At 37.2% G+C, this 23,030-nt stretch overlaps 2 protein-coding genes across 3 annotated transcripts in view; both read left to right on the top strand.

Annotated features, from left to right (window-relative positions):
- Window positions 1–2,390, top strand: part of LOC132097851 (A disintegrin and metalloproteinase with thrombospondin motifs 10-like) — a 70,433-nt gene extending 68,043 nt beyond the window's left edge. For both annotated transcript variants that reach the window (XM_059503810.1, XM_059503809.1), the window contains 2 exons: window positions 207–366; window positions 1,704–2,390. In XM_059503810.1, coding sequence (XP_059359793.1) covers window positions 207–366; window positions 1,704–1,813 — 270 coding nt within the window. In that variant the 3' untranslated portion in view covers window positions 1,814–2,390. The remainder of the gene's footprint in view (window positions 1–206; window positions 367–1,703) is intronic.
- Window positions 2,391–5,768: 3,378 nt separating this feature from the next.
- LOC132097853 (unconventional myosin-If-like) lies at window positions 5,769–23,023 on the top strand. The gene is made up of 28 exons (XM_059503811.1): window positions 5,769–5,923; window positions 10,380–10,511; window positions 12,741–12,830; window positions 12,911–13,005; window positions 13,986–14,073; window positions 14,161–14,250; window positions 14,350–14,481; window positions 14,964–15,098; window positions 15,216–15,348; window positions 15,475–15,671; window positions 15,752–15,832; window positions 16,502–16,588; window positions 16,675–16,761; window positions 16,852–17,019; window positions 17,131–17,216; window positions 17,465–17,546; window positions 17,637–17,743; window positions 17,845–17,943; window positions 18,210–18,354; window positions 18,513–18,627; window positions 18,991–19,160; window positions 19,438–19,583; window positions 21,404–21,550; window positions 21,634–21,782; window positions 21,876–21,935; window positions 22,045–22,270; window positions 22,341–22,513; window positions 22,597–23,023. Exons 1-28 carry the CDS (start codon window positions 5,921–5,923, stop codon window positions 22,671–22,673), a joined length of 3,300 nt encoding a protein of 1,099 aa, XP_059359794.1. The 5' UTR covers window positions 5,769–5,920; the 3' UTR covers window positions 22,674–23,023.
- The last annotated feature ends 7 nt before the right edge of the window (window positions 23,024–23,030 follow it).

The following is a 23,030-nucleotide window of genomic DNA, read 5'->3' on the forward strand; positions in this document are numbered from 1 at the left end:
AATTTTCTTATACATGGGGGGCAGTCATGGCCTAATGGTTGGAGAGTCGTACTTGTAACCCTGTGTTCACTACCATGTGTGTGTACTTGGATGGGTTAATTGCAGAGCACAAATTCAGAGTATGGGTCACCATACTTGGCCACACGTCACTTCATTTCACTACATGCTCCTGTCCTGTTTGATGTGTGTTTTTGTGTGTGTTCCAGTGCTTGGCTAGGTGTGGTATGGGTCAGGAGGTTCGTTCAGTGCAGTGTCTGACACACTCTCGCCAGCCATCCAATGAGTGCCCTGAGACTCATCGTCCCGCCTCCATGCAGCAGTGCAAAAGCAAGTGTGACAACAGTGGCCCTACAGATAACCCTGAAGGTAAGAGGTCAAAGGGCAAGCAGACACACTTTGCATCTCAATTACCATACTATCTGTCCCATATAATATAATAATTAATGCTTTCCAAATCATAGCATATTAAATAGCATACTGAAGCTTTTTTGAAAAATTGCCCACAATCCATTGCTCTTTTAGCTTCTGATGCAATTTTATGACAGTATTATGCTGCAGTACTCACATGCTGCAGTGGTTGCAACATCACTGCATTCAGGGTTTGAAATTAACTTTTTCACTCACTAGCCAATTTGGCTACTTAATTTTTAAGTTACTGGCCATTCATAAATTCTACTAGCCCAACATTTTTTTTTTTAAATAAACCAACAGCTTAAGGCTATCTGGACATGACAAAGTGGGCATTACTAATCACTTGAACTTTGTGTCAGTACTTCATAAATAGAACGAGGCATCAGTTTATTGTTGGGTACTTGCCGTGTCACGCCATATCCAGTGTAGACAGCACACTGATCATAATGGGTATTTTGTCGCGCTGCTCGCATTCAGTGTAGACACGGTGTGTCTTCAGTCATTTTTGGACACTTCGTTATTACTTCAATGTAAATGGAATCCAGCGCGCCCGGTATACCGTTATTTGTCAGGTATGTTTAAGTAAGCTAGTTACGGTTGTATTTAATATATCATGATGCATCACAAGTTCAATATTTGCATTAAATCTTAAATTTGGCTTACATGAACTTGTGCAAGAAATTGAGTGAACATAATTTATTAAAAGTAACCTGACAAATTGGTTAGTGATTAGACAATGTCAAAGTGACATGACATACAGCCAAGTATGGTGACCCATACTCAGAATTTGTGCTCTGCATTTAACCAATCACACACGCATGCACGCACACACACACACACACAGAGCAGTGGGCAGCCATTTATGCTGTGGCACCCGGGGAGCAGTTGGGGTTCAGTGCGTTGCTCATGGGCACCTCAGTCACAGTATTGCCAGCCCGAGACTTGAACCCACAACCTCAGGGTTAGGAATCCAGTGGTCTAACCACTAGGCCATGACTTCCCAAAAAAAAATTATTTGTGGTTTACACACAGCAACTGATTTTTACCTGCATTTGGTGGGTGTTAATTTCAAACCCTGACTCCATTACTCTATACTGTATGCATTTGATTACTTTTTGTCAGCCAACCTGAAAGTTAGCATCACACTTGTTCCCTTGACAAAAAAATGTAGGATTTTTCAATTGCAATGCAAATGTCAAAACTGTGTTACATGCTTGAAGACACTGGAAAATCTGAAAAAACTGTGCGCTTTTAGGATTTTGTGACTGACTGCATTTTTTTCTGTCCTGCAGAGTGTAAAGATGTGAACACAGTAGCATACTGCCCTCTGGTGCTCAGGTTCAAATTTTGCAGCCGTGCATACTTCAGACAGATGTGCTGCAAAACCTGCCAAGGACACTGACCTCCCTCTCTCTCTCTCACACACACACACACACACACACACACACACGCTCTTTATGTCTCTCTCCTGCCCCCATTTCTTCCCTCTCCGACCCTCCCGTCTTCTTGCATGGCCAAAACCGCCCATGCTCAGCATTCCGCTGGAGGAGTGCTGTTAACCACTGGCAGACTGACATCATCGTGAGAGAAAGCACGGAAGAAATGAGAGCGAGAGAGAGACGTGAAAAGAAAGAGAGAGAGAAAGTCTGTGCTGCTCTCTTTCTCTCCCTCTGACCAGCTGCTTCGGCACTGCTGCTGTGAAAACCAGTCTGCTCAAAAGACATCTGTCAATGTTACTTTTGCTCTTCCATGAGGTGCTTTCGCCCATCACTGTCATACAGAGAAGTGTTTGCGTGAACTGTCACAGCTGTACTGCTAAATCTCAGTGAATAATAGTTGTCTATTATTGTAATGTGATAAAATAAGCATTTATATACCAGTTGTCCTTAGTCTCAAAGGTGCACTCAGTAATTTTTGTGTGTGTTTGTGTGTAGTGCTGGTCGTTTTGGACTTAATACTGATACCTAGTGTTTTGGATGAATCATTAAAATTAGTTAAAATGAGTAGTGTTTAGCTGGTCATGTGATCATGGCTGCCCACATGAGAGACCCACTCCATGTAAAATAAAACAACTCTTGTTAGGCTGGGATGTTAAATAAATCTAACATGTCATGTCAAAAAGACTTTTTACTTTGCATTGTATACAATTTAATTTCTGAAAAACATTACTGAGTGCATCTTTAAAGGGATAATTCACCCAAAAATGAAAATTCTGTTATTATTTACTCACTCTCATGTTGTTACAAACCTGTATGACTTTTCTTACTCTCTAGAACACAAGAAAGAACTCTATGTCCATACAATAAAATGCATTTTTCTAAACATCTATTTTTGTGTTCCACAGGGAAAAATCAGTCATTATGGTTTAGAATAACATGAAAGTAATTTATGCATTTTCATTTATGGGCGAACTATCCCTTTAAGGGCCTTTTCAATTACAGCAATTTACAAAGCAACCAACAGTTAACTGTTTTATTAAGATTTTATGGTGATTTAAAACGTCATGAGTAAAGGTGCGGTCACATTTACCTCTGTCTTGAGAATTTTCACGATGAAATCTAGACATTTCAATGGGAATTTCACTTAAGGGGGAAATTTTCCCTGCACAGATTTTGCAATTAATTTTGCAGGTTGCGAAATCACTACATTGAGCTATTTGTTTCGAACGTAACTTGTATGTAAGCTGTGCATTGTACATTGCTACACTATGCTAAACTATGCCTAACCCTTTTGCAAAGAAATATTTGCTGAAAATTCACTAATGTGACCTCACCTTGATGCTTCATGATACAGATGAATGCCGCAGTTTAATAGGATCATTTAATAGCAGTGACTTGTTGACACTGATCAATTAAATCGCTGTCTGTATGAAGTGCCCTTTAGAGACACTCCAGATTACTCAGATATCATAAGCTCTCATTCGGTGTGGTTGGTGCTGAGATACTGTATCTTTTAATCTGACGGCCTTGTGGCTATTTGCAGGTGCTGTGCCATTTTCTTGCCATCTGGTCCCATAATGCTTACACTACTTAATCATAAGATATTGTGCATCAGTCAAACCTGGATAAACAATTAACTGTTTAGCAAACAGAGGGAAACGAGAAGTAAGGTCAGTTTAGTTTCCGTGCACAATGTCAAAGTACATAAAGAGGTCAATGGAAGCTGTTGTTGAACCATGCGGTGGTTATATTGTTATTTTCAGACACTTTTTACCTACGATAACGTACTGTACTTTTAATGCATCACAAGTCTGCATGCAGTATAGAATTGTGACCCATGTAACCTTACAGTTTCATTTTATCAGGTCAGGAACACATTTTCATACTATCACCTTTGATAGCAATAGTTTGGCCAAAACTTATTGGCCATACTTGACCCTTATGTTGTTCAAAACCTTTATTTTTCTTCTGTGCAAAACAAAATGATAGTCGGCAGTGTCCAAGCTGCTTTAATCCATACAGTGATAGTGGTTGATGATTCACACAGCTGAAATTTAAAAAAGCAAGTATGTTCAAATTACTCTAAAACTCAAATGGTTTATATAGGTAAAATACCAGAATGCCAGTCATTGTTTGTAGTGACAATCCAAAACCAATGGAATTTAAATATGCACTTTGAGAGTAAAGGGGAAGAATTAGGGTGGAAGTAATATTTTTTAATCATTTTATTTCGGTTCTGTTCCTCACAAAAGAATACACGTTGCTTATAAGGGTTTGGAACAGCATAATAGTGATTAAATGACAGAATTGTCAGTTTTAGGTGAACTCTCAGTGTTTTCATAACATACTGATTGGAATCCCTTTTAGAACTTACAGTTTCCTTTTACCCATTTCTAACCCAAATATCAACATTTAGCTCAAATTTGCCAACTTATTAGTGTCATTCACCATTAGAGAGCCATAACAGACCTTCTGCCCATTCTGGGTCCTGGCAGCACACGTCGAATGTTTGATTTGAAGAGCAGATCTTGAAGAGGTGGCCTTCTTTCAAGGATTGGTGGCTAATCTGTGGTGCTACAGTATGGTGCTATGTCTTTATTTGTCGTAATCTCAAGATTCAAGTTATTTTTATATTGTAGGTATTGTTTTGCTAAAGGTAATACATTTGCTAAAGAAAAAAAATATATATAAGCAAGATTCTATGAAAACTAGAATTATTGTTAAAGTCTCTCTGTAGAGACACTAACTTTGTAATCATTCTTTGGTACAATTATTATGTGAAAGATGAAAATGCTGTTTTGCTTTTGATGCTAAGCTTTTTATCTTTCAATTTTGCAGTGTGTTACTACATTCGCAATAACTGTAGATTTACTTTGGAATTGCATTCACACTTGTTTATTTGGACTTTGTTTAATGTTGATTTTCACATGCAACTCGGTAACATGCTGTACTGTCAAGTGCTTGTGATGTAGTTTATGTCCTCTGAACTTTATGTAGACCAGTTGAAATGAATTTGAATAAAAAGATGCATTGTGTACAAATAATATCCAATGTATTCTTTTGTCTTTTATATATGCATTTCTCTTTTTCTGTTACAAAGATTGATGAAAGATTACAGTTGTTACACACTGTCATTTTTATAGATTAGCCTTTTTTGCCATATGTGTTTAAACTGTACTGTACATCCATCTGCACTGTACTTTATTGCTACAATATATAAATAAACTTCCTGCATACTGTCGTTGAAGAGTTATTGCTAATAGCAACTGTATGTATGTGCATATTACATTTACATTCATTCATTTATTTACTTTTTTTACTAAAAGCATTAACAAATTAAAATGTTGTACAATTTCTGCTGTAGGGATGCAGAGGCACCTGGACAGACATCTTTAGGGGAGAAAAAGGCGAAATGGCAAATATTGGTAGGCTAACAATACAAAATTGTGTTCAGGGGCCCGGGGCCCTACTGATCAGCTGGCACTGTGTACACCCAGAGGCCCTAATGGGCAGCTTTATATGTCATTTTTAGCTCATCCGAGTTAAAGCTTTGGAGGCCATTGGATCACTCAAAGCAGGTTTGTTTTTGTATTCAGAACTGAATGAAGAAGTACAAACGTGAGTGAGGCTGTGTTTATTTCTGGTGTCTTGCAGTATGACTGTATCATTTCTGCATCTCTTGCAGTTTCTTGTCATCCATTCAACAGGAGGGGCTGCATCCTGTGTCACACACCTCAGAGTAACGGCTGACCTGGAGCCTGTGAAACATTATTGGCTTTGTTTGATCAAGATCTAGGTGAGTTAGACCAATTATAGGTCCTCTGCATTTGTAGGCGTATGTACGTGTGTGGCAATAGAGCGTGCAACTTCTTCTTGTCTCATCAAAGAGTTGTGGGAGTTTGAGGAAGTGATGTGTCCTTAGTGCTTGTTACAGACTGCTTCCCTTCACTAAACTTTGGCTCTTGTGCTGTAGAGTCTGCCGGTCATGGCAGGGTGCTGAGAAACATTTGGACTGTCACACTCAACGAAGAAAGAACCACAAACGAGGAGGAACCAACAGCACCGGCATAATGGTAAAGTGTTTGGTATTATTAAATAATACATTATATTAACTTTCAAGACTTATTTTGTGTCACATATAATCTAACTGTAAACTACATACCTATATTTTGCTCCTAAAAGCCCCCTTGTTGATTAAACTCAAGTCATTTTATTCATGTGTATGCCTGTAAGTAAGTGTATATAGGGTTATAATTTTTTCATTATACTCATTACACAACTGTAGTTGCTAATTTAGAAAAGTTTCCTCCTCTGTAAATACAAAAAGTTTAAATGGTTCATATAGGATGTGTGAAACTAAAAAGGAAGCTCACAAAACAACATCATGCTAAATACACAGGGTTTGTAGTGAACTCAAACAACTCCTTAAATGGAAGTTGATTAGTCTCTGTCATTAGTACAGAGGTACATAGTTAAGCATCTGTGACTGTTAATTCTCTCAATTTATTAGCTGAGTGCACTTGTTATCCATCAAAACCTGGTTCTGTCAAACCGGCGAAACGTTCACGCATTTTCTCTGGTGAGGTGCTACTGAGGTCTGTCATGATGTCAGGGCAGGGCACTGAGGTAGCTGAGAGCAGTTTGATGCTGGGCTGGTGCTTCTGTAGGAAGTGAGCATTTGATTTTGTGGGGCGAGAGGCTTACAGACAGGATTTTCGCAACTGCACCCCAGAGGTAGAGGGGAGTGGGGAAGTATGTCAGAGGGGACTTGCGGTTCTTGTCAGTACTTCCTCAACACTTCTACAGCTTTCTGAAGCTTGTGTCTTTCTCAGCCTGTTCTAAAGAATCCAGCAACTTGCACAGATCAGATGATGTATGTGAAGTTGACAAGAACCTCATTACTTTAGGACAGGAAATTATGTCATTGTTTTATTCACTTTCATGTTGTTCCAAACCTGTATGACTTATTTTTCTTCAGTGGAATGCAAAAGAATGTATTTAAAGAATGTTATAACTGTTTTTGACCATATAATCAAGGTCAGTGAGGTCCAAAACAACCTAAAACCCTGTTGACTTCTATTATAACTATATATAAAGTATATTGACTTCTGAATGACAGATTTTTGGAATGTGAAGATCAGTAGGCATTTTCCACTGGTCAAGCATTTTCCACTTTTACCATGTAGTTCTAGTGGCAAAGAGGAACATCAGTGATGTCATTCTAAAAAAAAGTCAAACTGTTTTTGACTTTTAAATTAAAGTCAGTAGGCTCCAAAACAACCTCAAACCCCACTTTTATTGCATGGTCAAAAACAAACCACTGAGACATTTTTAAAATATCTTCTGTTGTGTTCCAAAGAAGAAAGTCATACAGGTTTGGATGCTTTAAGTAAGATTTATTCTCTTCAAATGACCATATATAGAGAGAAGAAGACGTTTATTTTACCTCAAGTGTTGTTTGCGAGTTTTATGTAGCAACAAAAGGCTTTGCCAAAGTTCTGTCAGCTGTGTTCAAACTCAAGCATTTCTTGTTTATTTACCTTACTGACCATTAAAAAAGTATGTACTATACAGTATGAATGTATGAGTGTCAATATAATACAAATATACTACATTCATATTGTTCTCATTTTCATGTGACATATCAGCATCAGTACTGTTGCTTCATCGCCATTCACAAATCCACTCCCATGGCCTCATGGGATTATTCAGAATCACCACCCCAGTCCCAAACTTGCCAATTACATCATAAAAAAAGGAAACATGTGATCATTTAACCAAAGCATCTGGATTTGAGTACCATCAAAAAGAGCACTCAGCTAATAAAGGCATCATGGGATGATACAAAAAAAATCCCTCCTTCATGATACTTTTCACCTACTGGTGTTTTGACATAATACTCATTTTAAACTTTGCCCACTTGATTGTTTGTATTCAGCATCCATCTATGCTTTCTATCATATTAGACCTTTCCATCAGCACAGACGTCAGCGAATCAGTCTGATTCATTCATGTCTGTCTTGCTCGTCAAGTGGTGAATTGTGTTATTTCCTCTTCCCTTTTTCGTAAGAGAATTTCAGTTATTTCAATATCTTTAATTTCTGAATGATTAACAATGCTTTCAATTATGAAATGTGTAGATCAGATGAGAGTGTTTTCTGCTGTTCAAGCATCTAAAGAGGAACCTTAGTGATGTACAACGAGTAACAAATATTTATTCTTCATTCTGTAGATTTACTCATCTTAGTTCACGCGTTTGCACTATGTTCACATTATGAACATTATGTAGCCTGTAATATCTCAGTACCTCTTTCAGTGAAAGAGACATGTATCTTCAGAAAATCCAGTGTCCATCGAACACCAGTTAAATCATTTATAATTTTATGAGTCTGTACCTCTGTTGTAGCTCACATAAGTACTATGACCACCCTCCTTGTATGATGTTTGAGCTGCGGTTGACATGAAGGCTAGGAATTCAGACCACAAACCCAGAGAAAGGTTTACAGTTTCCTAACAGTGCAACACATCAAAAGAAAAGAAGCCTTAAGGAGCTTATTTAGAAAAACATCTGGTTTACCTCAAATTTAAATGCAAAAATGAATGAGGCTTAGATATTTAGGCACTATGAGACTCTGGCATGCTGGATTTAACTTCGACCTCTCCAACTGTAATTTTAGAGTGCTTTCTGTGTACATAATATAATGTGTTGAATTGTGCATTGCGTGCTGATTATATATAAATATAAGCAGTGTTATTATGCTGAGATATAGGTGATGTTGCGAAGAAATCCACAACCTTTAATTGTACAGAGGATGTAATACATCAAGGTACACAGCTGGTATATAACTTCCTTACATCTGCTGCCTGTTGCTTGGAAACTATCTATGGTTTCCTGTCCTGTTAACCACAGACAACCACCTTAGTTCAATCACCTATTTATTTAGACTGGTATTATTCCAAAGTATGGTACCTACATTACAACCTACTTACAACCAACATTGACTATTTTAGCTTACCCTTACCTGTACCTCAGTAGAGTCAAAATCCCCAGTTAAACAGATGTGTATTTGCATTTGTAATGTTGTGAGATTTGCATACTCCTTCCTCTGTACTTTGTACTGACTTATGCAGGAGGAAAGTCTTCTATGTATTGTACTTCAAAAGTAAAAGTTAAAACAAGTAACCTATAGGTGTACATAGATGTGCATCTCGGTTCAGCTTTTAGCTTCTCTCCTTCTCTATCTGCAGTCACCAGTGGTCAGAAATAGTGGTAAATACTTCAGTTACAGGGAAGATTGAAAGAGGAATTGGATGCTGTAAGTCTCTGTTTGGATCATGACTTAAGTTTTCCAAAGGCAGCATCTTTCACTCACTTCAATATCAGTGCAATATGGCACTTTTACAACCTTTGCCATTTGTACAGGGTTTATATTTAGAAGTAAAAGGGTTGCATACTGTCTACGCAATCAGAAAAGGTTCCATTTAAAAAAAAAACTGTTGGGTTTACTGTAGTTTAATGCCACTAACGCAATTGATTTTTACATTGAGATACATTGAAATGCTCTGGCTAAAATATACCCTAAGCCTCCACAAAAGTCAAAAAGCCTCTTCAAAAGTCAGCCTGGCTACATTCTTGTGTTGGACGCCCACTTTTAACAATTTAGTCAGTTCATGATGGATAAAATCAAGCCCTATATATTTCAATATGTTTCTGTAAGTAAAATGGGTTGTGGATTTCATTCCATATTAGATTTACACACCTTGATCTCAGCATCAAGGTACCATATAATCGCTTTCTGTTGACCTGTTCAGTTTCTAAGAAATAAATCATGGGTTCCATGAAGAATTTTCAACAGGTATTTAGAAATACACTAGTGCTATCAAACGATTAACCTCGATTTATCGCATCCAAAATAAAAAGTTTTTGGTTACATAATATATTAGTGTGTACTGTGTATATTTATTATGTATAATATAGTGCTGTCAACTGATTAATCACAATTAATTGGATCCAAAATAAACATTTTTGTTTACACAATGTATGAGTGTGTACTGTGTATATTTATTATTATATTTAAGAAAAATATGTTATGTTTTTTATATTAAATATATTTTTATATAATATAAAATATAAGAATATAAATGTATATACATGTATATATTTTCTATTATATATACTGTGTGTGTATTTATATATACATAATATGCACAATACACATTCATATATTATGTAAACAAAAATGTTTTATTTTGTATGCGATTAATCGCGATTCATCGTTTGACAGCCCTATATTATACATAATAAATATACACAATACACATACATATATTATGTAAACAAAAACGTTTATTTTGGATATGATTAATCGCAATTAATCGTTTGACAGCACTAAAATATTCATTGAGAATTTATGCTTAAAATAAGTGATTTGCTAAGGACTACAACAGCTATTTCCTCACATACATAAACTCAAAACTTTGTTGTAAAATTCCAACAAATGGACGTTGTGTCTCTGTTCTCTCTCTCAGGGCAGTAAGTATCACTGGCAGAGCCAGAATGTCAAGCAGAGTGGTGTTGATGACATGGTGCTTCTCTCCAAGATCACTGAAGATGCCATCGTGGAAAATCTCAAAAAGAGATACTTGGACGACTACATCTTTGTATCCTTGATATGAAAGGGATTTAACTCACTCCTCTCAGCTGATCAGTAACCACTGTTTGTGTTGTTGCTGTTGCTGTTTTAAGACTTCGAAATTTTGCCTTCCTCTTTAGTTTACGTGCATCTCAACAATTAGCACACACTCACTTCTTGATTTTACATGACCTTTGCAGCCACATGAGAACAGCCCATGACTACTGCTTTAACCCTCTGGGGACGGATTGGGCGGTACCGCCCAAAATGGCATACTTTTACAAATGTGTAGTTATCTCAAAAACTATTAATGCTAGAGAGATGCGGTTTTTTTTGCCGTCTTCCTCAGATTCCACTGAAAACAGCGGTAGTTTGTATATTAAACACGCTTCCCTTATTGCGCAATACCACTGCGTAAACAGGCCAATGAAAACTATTATGTTAGGCAGATTCAACACGCAACAACCAATGTAAAAACCGCTGGGAGGAATATTTTTCTAACCCAATCAGAGGAAGGTTACCATGATTTATTCTAGCCATTCAGAGGACTCTGTAGCTCTGCTGTAGCCTTGTAAAAGCTGGGCTGGACTATAGTAAAACGACCTCCAGCCAGGTGTAATCAATAACCGATCGGAGAATCAGCATGAGGTGGAGAAAGCAGAAAGCGATCGGAGTGTTACATAGAGCGATCGGAGTATTAGCGAGCACAAAGAGATAAATTCGAGAGAGATATAGCATTATTACAGAATTGTTTTATCAAAATTGCAAGCAGTAAAAGATTTAGGGCAGAACAAGCTCTGGAACAATTACTGGAAAGTGACGAGGGGAAATCTGGAGCAGACTGCTTTTACACAGATGACGAAGTATTTTACCAGGATGGGGAAGATCCATTTGAGGACTGGTATGTAACTTATAATATAATTTATTATATCATACATCTTGAGTATGTATATGTTTTGGATTTTTAGTCAGATAGCGATTGAGGCATGAAATATTTGTTTTAGTGTACCATACTACTCTTTCCCTGTAAACTCAGTTCAAGAGTGGTGTGAAATTTGTTTCAATAGACTGACTTACTCAACTAAGTAAACTGCTCAGGTCAAGAGAGGTGAAATGTGTTTTTAGTGTACAGTGGAGTTTCATAGGGTTACATGAGTTTATAGGAGTTATTTTTTCTACATTGAATTTTGACACAAAAAAAGCTTCCAGTTTGATTGTGTATTTGCTCTGATGCAGGATGCAGACAGGACAACTCGCCGCACACCCCTACCTATTGTCCCTTGGACCCAGCAAACCCTGCACACAAGCCTGCAGATGTCAGAAAGTACTGTGAGCACTGCAAGGCAAGCAAAGTGTACAACAAGACCTCCTGGCCTTGCTTTGCTCACTGGCATGCCTAGGACTGTTTGTAAAAAAAAAGTTAATTATTTAATTGTTCTTTACACATTTGATTAAACAATAACACATTTCTGTCAAGCAAAGAGTTTGAAAAAAAAATTTTTTTTCAAAAACTGTTCTATATTGTGTGTTTTTCAGTAATAAATGACAAAAAAAAAATCTAATTTTCGTTTTTGAAATTCTCTAGTTTATTGTACAATTTTTCACTCATACTTCCTTTATAAACACATTGCATGCATGCTTATGGTAGCTTAGGGTCTTCTGAATCCATCGATACCAAATACATGGTGGTCCATCATCATTACATATGGTTTATAAGCCGAAATGTAAAAATAGAGAAAACAGACCAAAAAGGGCTTAGTCCCAAAAATGAAAAAACGCCTAGGACTGTTTGTAAATAAAGTTAATTATTGAATTGTTCTTTACACATTTGATTGAACATTAACCCATTTCTGTCAAGCAAAGGGTTTGAAAAATATATTTTTGGGTCAAAAACTTTTCACTTTTGTTGTGTGAGGTAGGATTTTCAGTAATAAATGACAAAAATCTCATTTTTGTTTTGAAATTCTCTAGTTTATTGTACAATTTTTCACTCATACTTCCTTTATAAACATATTGCATGCATGCTTATGGTAGCTTAGGGTCTTCTGAATCCATCGATACCAAATACATGGTGGTCCATCATCATTACATATGGTTTATAAGCCGAAATGTAAAAATAGAGAAAACGGACCAAAAAGGGCTTAGTACCCTAAGGGTTAATTACGTTTTATTATCTTTTTTGAATGAGTTGGCCTGAAAAACAGAGTTGGGTTGAATTTAACTGGATTGTTCACATGTCCTTAACTGTGGTTTGAAGACTTATATAGGGCCTGTATTGATATCGGTGAATCCCTTCAAACAGATGCCGTACTTCACTGACCGTGAGATTGAGCTCTACCAGGGAGCTGTAGGTCAAATACATTAAACACTTACTGTTATTACAGTAAGCAGTATGTAAGATTCACAGCTATGTCTTTTATTCTTCAGGCCCAATATGAGAACCCACCACACATTTATGCTCTGACGGACAACATGTACAGGAACATGATGATTGACAGCGAAAATCAATGTGTTATTATAAGGTTTGTGGTCCTCACATGATACATGCCGCCTGTTTCAACATGGATTTGATGTTCTTCCTGTGACTTGCCACATTCAAACCAAAGCCCACATTCAAATGCAAGCCACACCTCCAGATCAAACCGCTGGAGAAGAAATATCAGGGAATTCACAGTACTTGCTTTTGGTTTACCATTCAAAGAAATCCATTTTTAATACATTTCTAGTTCTGAGAAAGCAGTCTGTGACCTTTCACTTTCAACAGCTCGAGACGAAGGTTGTGCAATCCACTGCATTTTCAAGTCATCTCAGATGTTTTGCAGAGATCCACATTTCAGTATCAGTGCCATTCGATGATATCATTTTTTAATCTCTTCGGTCCAATCGTCATTGTTATTAGTTCCTTCTCTTGTTTACCACACCTACAAAATGCTTTGAAGCAGTGGTCACCATTCTTAGTATAGTTTCCTTCCTGATTTACACAGAAGAGCTTGCCAATTTTGTTTCTTATTAGCTTTCTGAAACCAAAGGCTGCTTGCTACCTTGCTGCCCAGCTTATGTAGTTTATATAAAAGGGCCAAACCATCACATCTAATAAACTAGAACAAATCAAGCAAGGTTTAGAAATGACCAAGCAAAATTCAATATATAAAATTACTGTTTCTCTTATATTATAGCCACTACAGTATGTATCTCATTGACCAAATAGGGGCATAGTGTTGCAAGATTTGTCCTGATGCTGCCTTCCTACTTCCATTTTTGGGTCTCGGCCAATAAGTGTGTGAATAGCCAAATGTAGGCATACCAATGAATTCAGCCATGGGTGCTATAATTTCTTTTTAACAAAGAATTGAAAAGGGGTTTAAAAGCCACTGCTCACAACTTCCTGTGAAAGTGACGCCACCTTTTAAAAGCATGCTTGTGTGTTTTTGAGTATGTTTGATGAATCAGAGGGACTTAAAATAATCAGGGAGTTATGTTCTTCTCTTATGTTTGTGTTCAGTGGGGAAAGCGGAGCAGGAAAAACAGTTGCTGCTAAATACATTATGGGCTACATCTCTAAAGTATCAGGAGGAGGAGCTAAAGTACAGGTAACAACTGTGTTTGAAATACCTTTTCACTGTTTTAGAAGCAAATGGCAGTTCTAAAGTGTATGCTGTGTTGTTTTTGTTGTTTAGCATGTGAAGGAAATTATCCTGCAGTCAAACCCTCTGCTGGAAGCCTTTGGCAATGCGAAGACAGTCCGCAACAACAATTCAAGTCGCTTTGTGCGTCTCACACTCATATATATGCAGCTCAGATTTTATAAATTTACAACACGCAAACCTGTGTTCCATTACTGTGAGTAATGCTAGCTCGATTGACAGGGCAAATACTTTGAGATCCAGTTTAGTCGAGGAGGAGAGCCAGACGGAGGGAAGATCTCCAACTTCCTGCTGGAAAAATCAAGAGTCGTGAGCCAGAATGAAAACGAAAGGAACTTTCACATCTTCTACCAGGTAGGAAAATGTTCTAATTATAGGAACATTTCTTTCGCTTAGACATTGTCTTAAATGTAAAATAAGTCACTGAGATCGCAGGGATTTTTTATTATTATTATTTTTTACTCTAACAGATATTAGAAATACACAACAGAAAACAAAAGGGAAATAAAAAAATAGCTGTAACCATCAAAAAAAAGTTAAATATGCAAAAGAATATATATATATATATATATATATATATATATATATATATAAAACAACAGAGAAAGGGAAAAACACTACAAAAGATCAAATCCACATCAGTCACCATCAAAAATAACATTTTATATGTAACATTATTTAAATAATGATTTAATCTATTTATTATTGAAATATATTGAATATTTAATGAAAATATGCATCTGGAAAATTCATTAAAAAAAAAGACAAATTCATGTTGATCACATAGCTATTGAATTAACCACCTCTCTCTCTCTCTCTCTCTCTTTCTTTTTAAGCTAATAGATGGTTGCACTCCTCAGCAGAAGGAAGAATTGGGAATTATGACCCCAGATTACTACTACTATCTGAACCAGTCTGGAACATACAAGGTGGATGGAACTAATGATAGCAAGGACTTCCAAGAAACCATGGTACATATTTTCTTCCATATTATCATGCCAGATTACATGTCTCCTCTCAAACACTTTGAGAACAGTTCAGATTTCATTACCAAGACCTTTGTTAACCCTGATTTTTGATGTCTACAGGAAGCCATGCAGGTGATCGGCATACCGGAGATGTTTCAGAGGCAGGTGTTGCAGATTGTAGCAGGCGTCTTACATCTGGGCGCCATCAGTTTCATTGAGGTGGGAAACTATGCACAGGTGGAGAGCACGGACTGTAAGTGATATGTAGATGGAGTTTGCCCATTTGCTGTTCTGAGTAATAACAGTGACTGATAATTTTGATCTTTGGAAATGTTCTGTTAGACTTTGCATTGATTTTTCCCCCCTGATTTCAACCCAGTACTGGCGTTCCCTGCATACCTGCTGGGTATTGACCAAAGCCGTCTACAGGAGAAGCTCACCAGCAGGAAAATGGACTCCAAATGGGGTGGTAAATCTGAGACCATCGATGTGACTCTGAACAAAGAACAAGCAAACTACACGCGTGACGCTCTCTCCAAAGCACTCTACGCCCGTCTGTTTGACTACCTGGTTGAGGTTAGTTAACAGTGTATGAACACCCAATAATCACTGGTTTAGGGAAAAAGCTCATTTTTTACCTTCCTCTGTCTGAGCAGGCAATAAATAAAGCCATTCAGAAACCCAATGAGGAGCTCAGTGTTGGTGTTCTGGATATTTATGGATTTGAAATTTTCCAGGTGCATATCCTCTCCATTATATCTTATCCTCTGATCGCCATTGCATATTATAAAAAGGGAATTTTAACTTCTAATCATTAAACAGCCAATTAAGTTTATTTGTAATTTTAATAAACAGTAAATATACATTGCCATTCAAAAGTCTGGGGGCAGTAAGAGTTTTGAAATTAAAAAAATTAAAAAAATACTACTTAAATTCAGCAATAATGCATAAAGTGAAGGTAAAGACGTTTATGTTCTAGAATAAAATTCTATTGCAAAAAAATGCTGTTCTTTCAATTCATCAAAGAATCCTGATAAAAAAATAATAATTGTCATGGAATTATTGTAAAAATAATAAGCATTCAATATTGATAATAAGAATTGTTTCTTAAGCACCAAATCAGCTTATTATTATTTTAAAATATATTACATTATATTAATGGTATTTTAAATTTTTTACCGTAAAACAGTTTTACTGTATTTTTGAACAAATAAATGCAGCCTTGGTGAACCTAAGAGTCTTATTTCAATAACATGAAAGAATCTTAACAACCCCAAACATTTGAACGTTAGACATATTTTGTGCTTCTAATGACTATTTTCAAATGTGAAGGTTATTCGAAAACTTAAAGAACATTTAAATTCAATTTTATAATTAATAACAATGATCTGTTTTTTTTTATCTAGAGGAATGGTTTTGAGCAGTTCTGTATCAACTTTGTGAATGAAAAGTTGCAGCAGATCTTTATTGAACTGACACTGAAAGCAGAACAGGTGCAACAAACAGTCCTTTCATCATACTTTTCACTAGTATCTCTTTTGATGTCTCAATCAGACTTATTGTTCTTTACATCCCGCAGGAAGAGTATGTACAGGAAGGCATCAAATGGACACCCATAGAATACTTTAACAACAAAATTGTGTGTGATTTAATAGAAAATAAACTGGTAAGCATGTATATAAATTATTAGCACAATTACTATTTAATAACAATCCGTCAATTTACCAACTGTAACCCTGTTCCCCCTCAATCCCAGAATCCTCCCGGCATCATGAGTGTGCTGGATGATGTGTGTGCTACCATGCACGCCAAAGGAGATGGTGCTGATATGACTCTGCTTCAGAAGCTTCAGGCTGCGGTGGGGACACACGAGCACTTCAACAACTGGAACTCTGGTTTCGTCATTCACCACTACGCTGGCAAAGTGAGTTACGACTTTTGACCTTCAGTGCTTAACAACCTCAAACTTTTGAACAGTAGTGTATATTCTGTAGCACTCATCAACTGCTTCTTATTACCTACTTCTTTGATTCAGGTGTCATATGATATCAGCGGTTTCTGTGAGCGAAACAGAGACGTGCTTTTCCCTGACCTCATTGAACTGATGCAAAGCAGCCAATTGTAAGTCCTAATTCTCTCTTTCTCCTTCGTCATAAGAACTGTTTATATTCAGAGGTTGTTTTAGGTTCAGTAAAGGGTAAGAAAGCCAGGAACAACAGAACAAAGACAGATGAGTGTAATCAATTTTCCCTGAAATACTGGTTTTCTACTCCTGGAAAGCACTAGCAAATTGGCATAACCCCTTTTTTCCATAATCTCAATCAACATGTTCCAAACATCCAAAAATATTTATCTCTCTGGCATTGCAGCGACTTCATTCGGAGCCTCTTCCCAGAAAACCTCAACACGGAAAAGAAAGGTAGACCAACCACTGCCAGCTCGAAGATCAAAGTAAGACCAATGTCTTTGACTCTTCCGAGGATCAGCACATTTGTCACATTTCCTTTATCTGGAGTCACTCATTGACTGTCTGTGCCACAGAGACAAGCCAACGAGTTGGTTAGCACACTGATGAAGTGCACACCGCATTACATCCGCTGCATCAAACCCAACGAGACCAAAAGGCCCAAAGACTGGGAGGAGAGCAGGTGAGTCGTGTTCATTCAAACAGGACTCCAGATATTTTGGAAATAGCTGGTGTAAATGAACTCCAACGTGCTACTCATAAATTTCATTTTTATGTTCCCAGAGCAAAACATCAGGTGGAATATCTGGGCTTGAGGGAAAATATTAGGGTACGACGTGCCGGCTTTGCTTACCGTAGAATCTTCCAGAAGTTTTTACAGAGGTAAGAGCAAGCCTGAAAAAATATGTCGGTCATAAAATATCTTTAGAAAATGTGTTTACACAGATATTTTAGTAGCACCGCAGTCCAACTCTTGAATTAGCTCTTGGGTTTCCCACTTGATGTGAGGGAGCACAAATAAATTAGTCTGTGGTATTCATTTCATCGGAAATATTGCTGATGTGTTAATCTTGACCTCTCGGGAGTGCTAATTTAGGAATGATTTCCCAGGTGTGTTAATCTCAGTGCTAACACTTGTGTTTTGCTAGGTATGCCATTCTAACCACAGAGACGTGGCCACACTGGCGAGGTGCGGAACAGCAGGGCGTTTTGCACCTCTTGCGTTCTGTTAACATGGACACGGATCAGTACCAAATGGGCCGCACCAAAGTCTTCATCAAGAATCCAGAGTCGGTGAGGCTCAGAAATCTGAATAAAGTCACAAAAACAATAAATAAGACCTAGGCCATTCATTATTTACTGTAATTTATAAACATTAATGAACTGTAGGTCAAATCCAGACTTTCCCTTAAGTAACTTCTCGTTTCAATTCACATTTCCTTTAACTGTAGCTATTTTTGCTGGAGGAGATGCGAGAGAGGAAGTTTGATACGTTTGCCAGAACCATCCAGAAGGCATGGAGGAAATACATCGCCAGGAGGAAATATGAACAGATGCGGGAGGAGGGTGAGTTTACAAGAGTACAAAACCTGGAGACCTCTTACAAAGGTAGCATCCTAGCAGTCATAAAACTTCATAAGTGACTGATTTGAAGCAGTCTACATACTGTAGGCAGCAACTCACATTTTAGCTAAGCTAATGGCAATTTCCTCAAATAAGAATAAAAGTACACTGCTTATACAAACACTGGGTACAATAATCTATTTTGAATTAAACCCAACTATTTTAGGTGATTTTAATTTTAAAATAAATAGATTTATTTATAATCTACTTTTCTGTTTCTGTAATGTTTACATCGCATATGGTATATCCTGTAAGAGCAAACTCTATATGTGAGGTTCTTATTCTGTCTCTTTATGTCATTTTCAGCCTCTGATATACTGTATAACTTTAAAGAACGACGTAGGAATAGTATAAACAGGAACTTTGTGGGCGATTACCTTGGCATGGAAGAGAGGCCTGAACTCCGGCAGTTCATGTCCAAGAGGGAGCGAGTCGACTTTGCAGACTCGGTCAACAAGTTTGACCGTAGGTTCAAGGTGAGAAACGAATAAGCAAAAATTATGTGTAGAGTTTAAAAGTTTAGAGTTGTTGTTTTATTGTTTTTTTTTTTTTAATGTTTCTGAAAGATGTCTCCAGAAAACTGATTATTATTCATGTTGAAAATGGTTGTGCTGCTTAGTATTTTGTGGAACCAGGGATACATTTTTCAGGATTCTTGTGTAAATAAAAGGTTCAAAAGAACAGCAATTATTTCAAATAGGTTAAATGAGGGCATTAATAAGCTATAATTATTTCTTGCTGTTTTTTTTTTAGTCTATCAAGAGGGATTTAATACTGTCACCGAAAGCCATCTATCTAATCGGTCGGGAAAAGATAAAGAAAGGACCAGAGAAAGGCCAGATAAAGGAAGTTCTCAAAAGAAAGCTGGACATCGGAAGTGTCCGTTCAGTCTCTTTGAGGTAAATTGCTGCTTCATATCACCTGTTTTACAGGTATGTAGTGTATGCTGGTGCCATATAATTCAATGTGTATATATATTTGTTTAAGAAACACATGTATTATTGTGACCACAAACAAAAGGGTGGATTCTTAGTATAAGAATATAGTGGCATTTTTGTAGCAATAACACATTGCTTGTTTAACAAAGGACAGCTATGAAGATTATTTGTAAACCAAGTTAATTTGCAAAAACAGATCATTTTCAAAAATCATGTTTTTTCATTGTGCGTTCCAATTAATCTCAATCAAACTGCAGTTGGGTTATTTGGGTTACATTAAAAATAACTTAAAAATACAGCTAACTAACACAATGAAAACATGATAACATAATAAAAAACCATGATTTTTTAAAAATGAAAAAAACATTTTTTGTTTTGAGTTATGTGTTTGCAAATAAACTCTTTGGATATTCAACTTGTACAAATCTCAGTCGCATATCCAAAAAGGCATTATACATTTAGCAACAATCAGCTAGATGTACACCTGCTTGTAAAATCATTGTCTGTTATTTATACTCTGTAGTTTGTTCTCTGGGCCTGAGCAAATGTGATAAAGCTGTTCATTTCTACTGTGTCTACCTTTATACAAAATAATGCTTCTATTCAGATTTATTACTGTGTGACACAAACAAGCTGCCAGACCACCACTGTTGCTACTGCAGAGGAGCTTATGCGGAAGTTCTGCGGGGTCAAACAATTTGCAAAGTGCAGAAAGGAAATTAGCAAACAGGAAATGAGTTCATATTTATGGCAGCTCAGTTCTTGTTTTCTCCCTTATATGTCAAGTCTGAGAGAGAATGAAAGTGGTTTTGAACAAAAGGGAGATGGTTGGTGATTGTCTACTCCTTATGATGATGACTCATGATGATATATCAAAGACATTTGAAGATAATGTAAAAATCAGTTATTATTAGTCAATAACAACATTTTCTGAGCTTTGATATTTCACCAGTCATGCCGTCTCTCATTTCCTTTCCTCTTCTGTCCTTAATGGCTCATAATTCTTCTTTTTCTTCAGTGTGTAAGTCTGAGCTGTGCATAAGTGTGCAAGTGATGAGAAAATGTCATTTGTTTGATTTCATTTATAAATATATTTGCTGCTAGGTTTTCCTTGACATGGTTTCTTCATTATCACACCCAGAGCTCTTTATATTTTTATACTTAAAAATTATTATACTGAATACAATCTGTTAATAATAAAAAAGTTCAAAGCAACACAATTCTGTTTTGGTATCAAAGGAGGTTTAAAGATGGGGCTATATATATATATATTATACCATATTGACTAAAAATACAGTACAAACAGTAACATGAAAAATTACTACAATTTAAAAGAGCTGTTTTCTATTGTTATATATTTTGTACATGTAATATCATCCCGTCTTCAGTGTCACATGATACTTTATAAAATAATTCCAAAATGCTGATTTGGTGCTCATGAAACATTTCTTATATTTGTCAATATTGAAAACAGTTGTGCTTTTAAATTTTCTTGTGGAAAATTTAAGGATTTTGGAATAGAGTATTCAAAATTAATTGAAAGTTGTTTTTACTTTACAGAAATATTTTTACTGTCTCTCGTGTCCAATTTAATGCATATTTGAATGGAAATATTAATTTCTTTAAAAAAATAAAATGTCTGAGAAAGACTGACCAAGACCACCCTAGAAATGCCCTCAGAAACACTAGACGGATGCTGGGATTGTGAGTTATATTGAAACCTTTGCGTTCTTGGACAAGCGCCATATGTTTTTCTTTTTTATTCTTTCATTATCCTCCAGCACAAGGCAAGATGACTTCTTCATCATTCACGAGAATGAGTACGACAGTCTTCTGGAGTCCACATTTAAGACTGAGTTCCTCAGTCTGCTTTGCAAGCGTTACGAGGAGCAGACCCGAAGCAAACTCTCACTGTCCTTCAGCGACAGGTGCTGATAACTCTCAATCTCTCCTTCATAGCATTAGACTCACTCCAGTGCAGAACATGAATGAATACTAATGTGTTGTGCAGGCTGGAGTTCCGAGTGAAGAAGGTGGGCTGGGGAGGAGGCGGCATGCGTGTGGTGGTTTTCCAGAGGGGACAGACTGATTTAGCCGTCATCAAACCTGGAGGAAAGACCCTCACTATCTCTACAGGAGATGGACTACCAAAGACATCCAGTACGTGAGATGGATAGATGAGTGAAGAGCGGCAGCAGTGACAGAAATCTGTTCATTCAGCTTCACTGCATGTACTTTTTGTTTTTTTTCCAGAGCCAACCAGGAAAGGCATACCACAGAGTCACGGAGGAAGAAACCAGCCACGGCACAGAGGTAGAAAAATAGTAACAATTCTGAGCTGGAACTGTTGTTTTGAACCATGTGGATACATTTTTATTCCCTTTATATATCTTGAAAGCCTCCATGTATGATTTTTCAACAGGGGGCCATCAGAACGGGGCAGCACAGTTTGCCCGGGCTGGGGCTCAACAGCACCCTAAGCCGCAGCCGCAGAAGGAAGCGACGTACTCCACACCGATGAGGAACCCTCCACCCAGCAATGCTCTTCCTAAACTAGGATCGCAGAAGAATCGAAGAGGCTCCAGGCCGGCCCCGAATCAGTCCACAAACCTAGACTTCCTAAATGTGCCTGATCAGGGCGTGTCAGGGTAAGAGAACACAGATAGAAAACATCTTAAATCCAGGTTTGTAGATACTAAACAGTCTAAAATTTTCCAGAATGCAGCGGAAAAGGAGCATCAACCAACGACCTCCACCGGCCCCCTCTAGCCGTCCCAAACCTCAGCCCCGACCACAGGGCCCTCGCTGCAGAGCGCTTTACCAGTATTTCGGCCAAGATGTGGATGAAATTAGCTTTGATGTCAATGACATCATAGACCTTATCAGTGAAGGTGAGACTTGGAAATAAGAATGTTGTGAATTTGGTTTAATTGGCTGTTGAATTGTTTCTAATGTTCCTCTGGGTTTCCTGTAGATCCGTCGGGGTGGTGGCGAGGGCGGTTTCATGGGAAGGAAGGTCTCTTTCCTGGGAACTATGTGGAGAAGATCTGATCTGATGAACCTGCACTATGACTTTTGACCTCTAACCTCTACTAGAACACGGAATCTCTTAGGCTTTCAGTCAAGCCAGTGACTTGTCACCATTTTATAGTATTTGTGCTGAAATTTATGACCATTTTTTGTAAGTAGTTTTTTTTTTATATATAGTAAAATTTGTTGGTACAGTTTTCAGGCTAAGAGAGAATAAATACACTGTTTACAAAGACTCTGCGCTGTTCACAAATGACCACTTGACTGCGCTGTTGTGCAGTCTAAAAGTTTTTCAAAAACTTTCTTTTTTCAAAGGGAAGAGGAACAATCACAGACTAAGTTCCTGAAAACTGTATGTAAGAAAATTAAAGAATGTAA

This window comes from Carassius carassius, chromosome 21 (assembly GCF_963082965.1).
Source record: "Carassius carassius chromosome 21, fCarCar2.1, whole genome shotgun sequence".
In the NCBI taxonomy this organism is placed as follows: domain Eukaryota; kingdom Metazoa; phylum Chordata; class Actinopteri; order Cypriniformes; family Cyprinidae; genus Carassius; species Carassius carassius.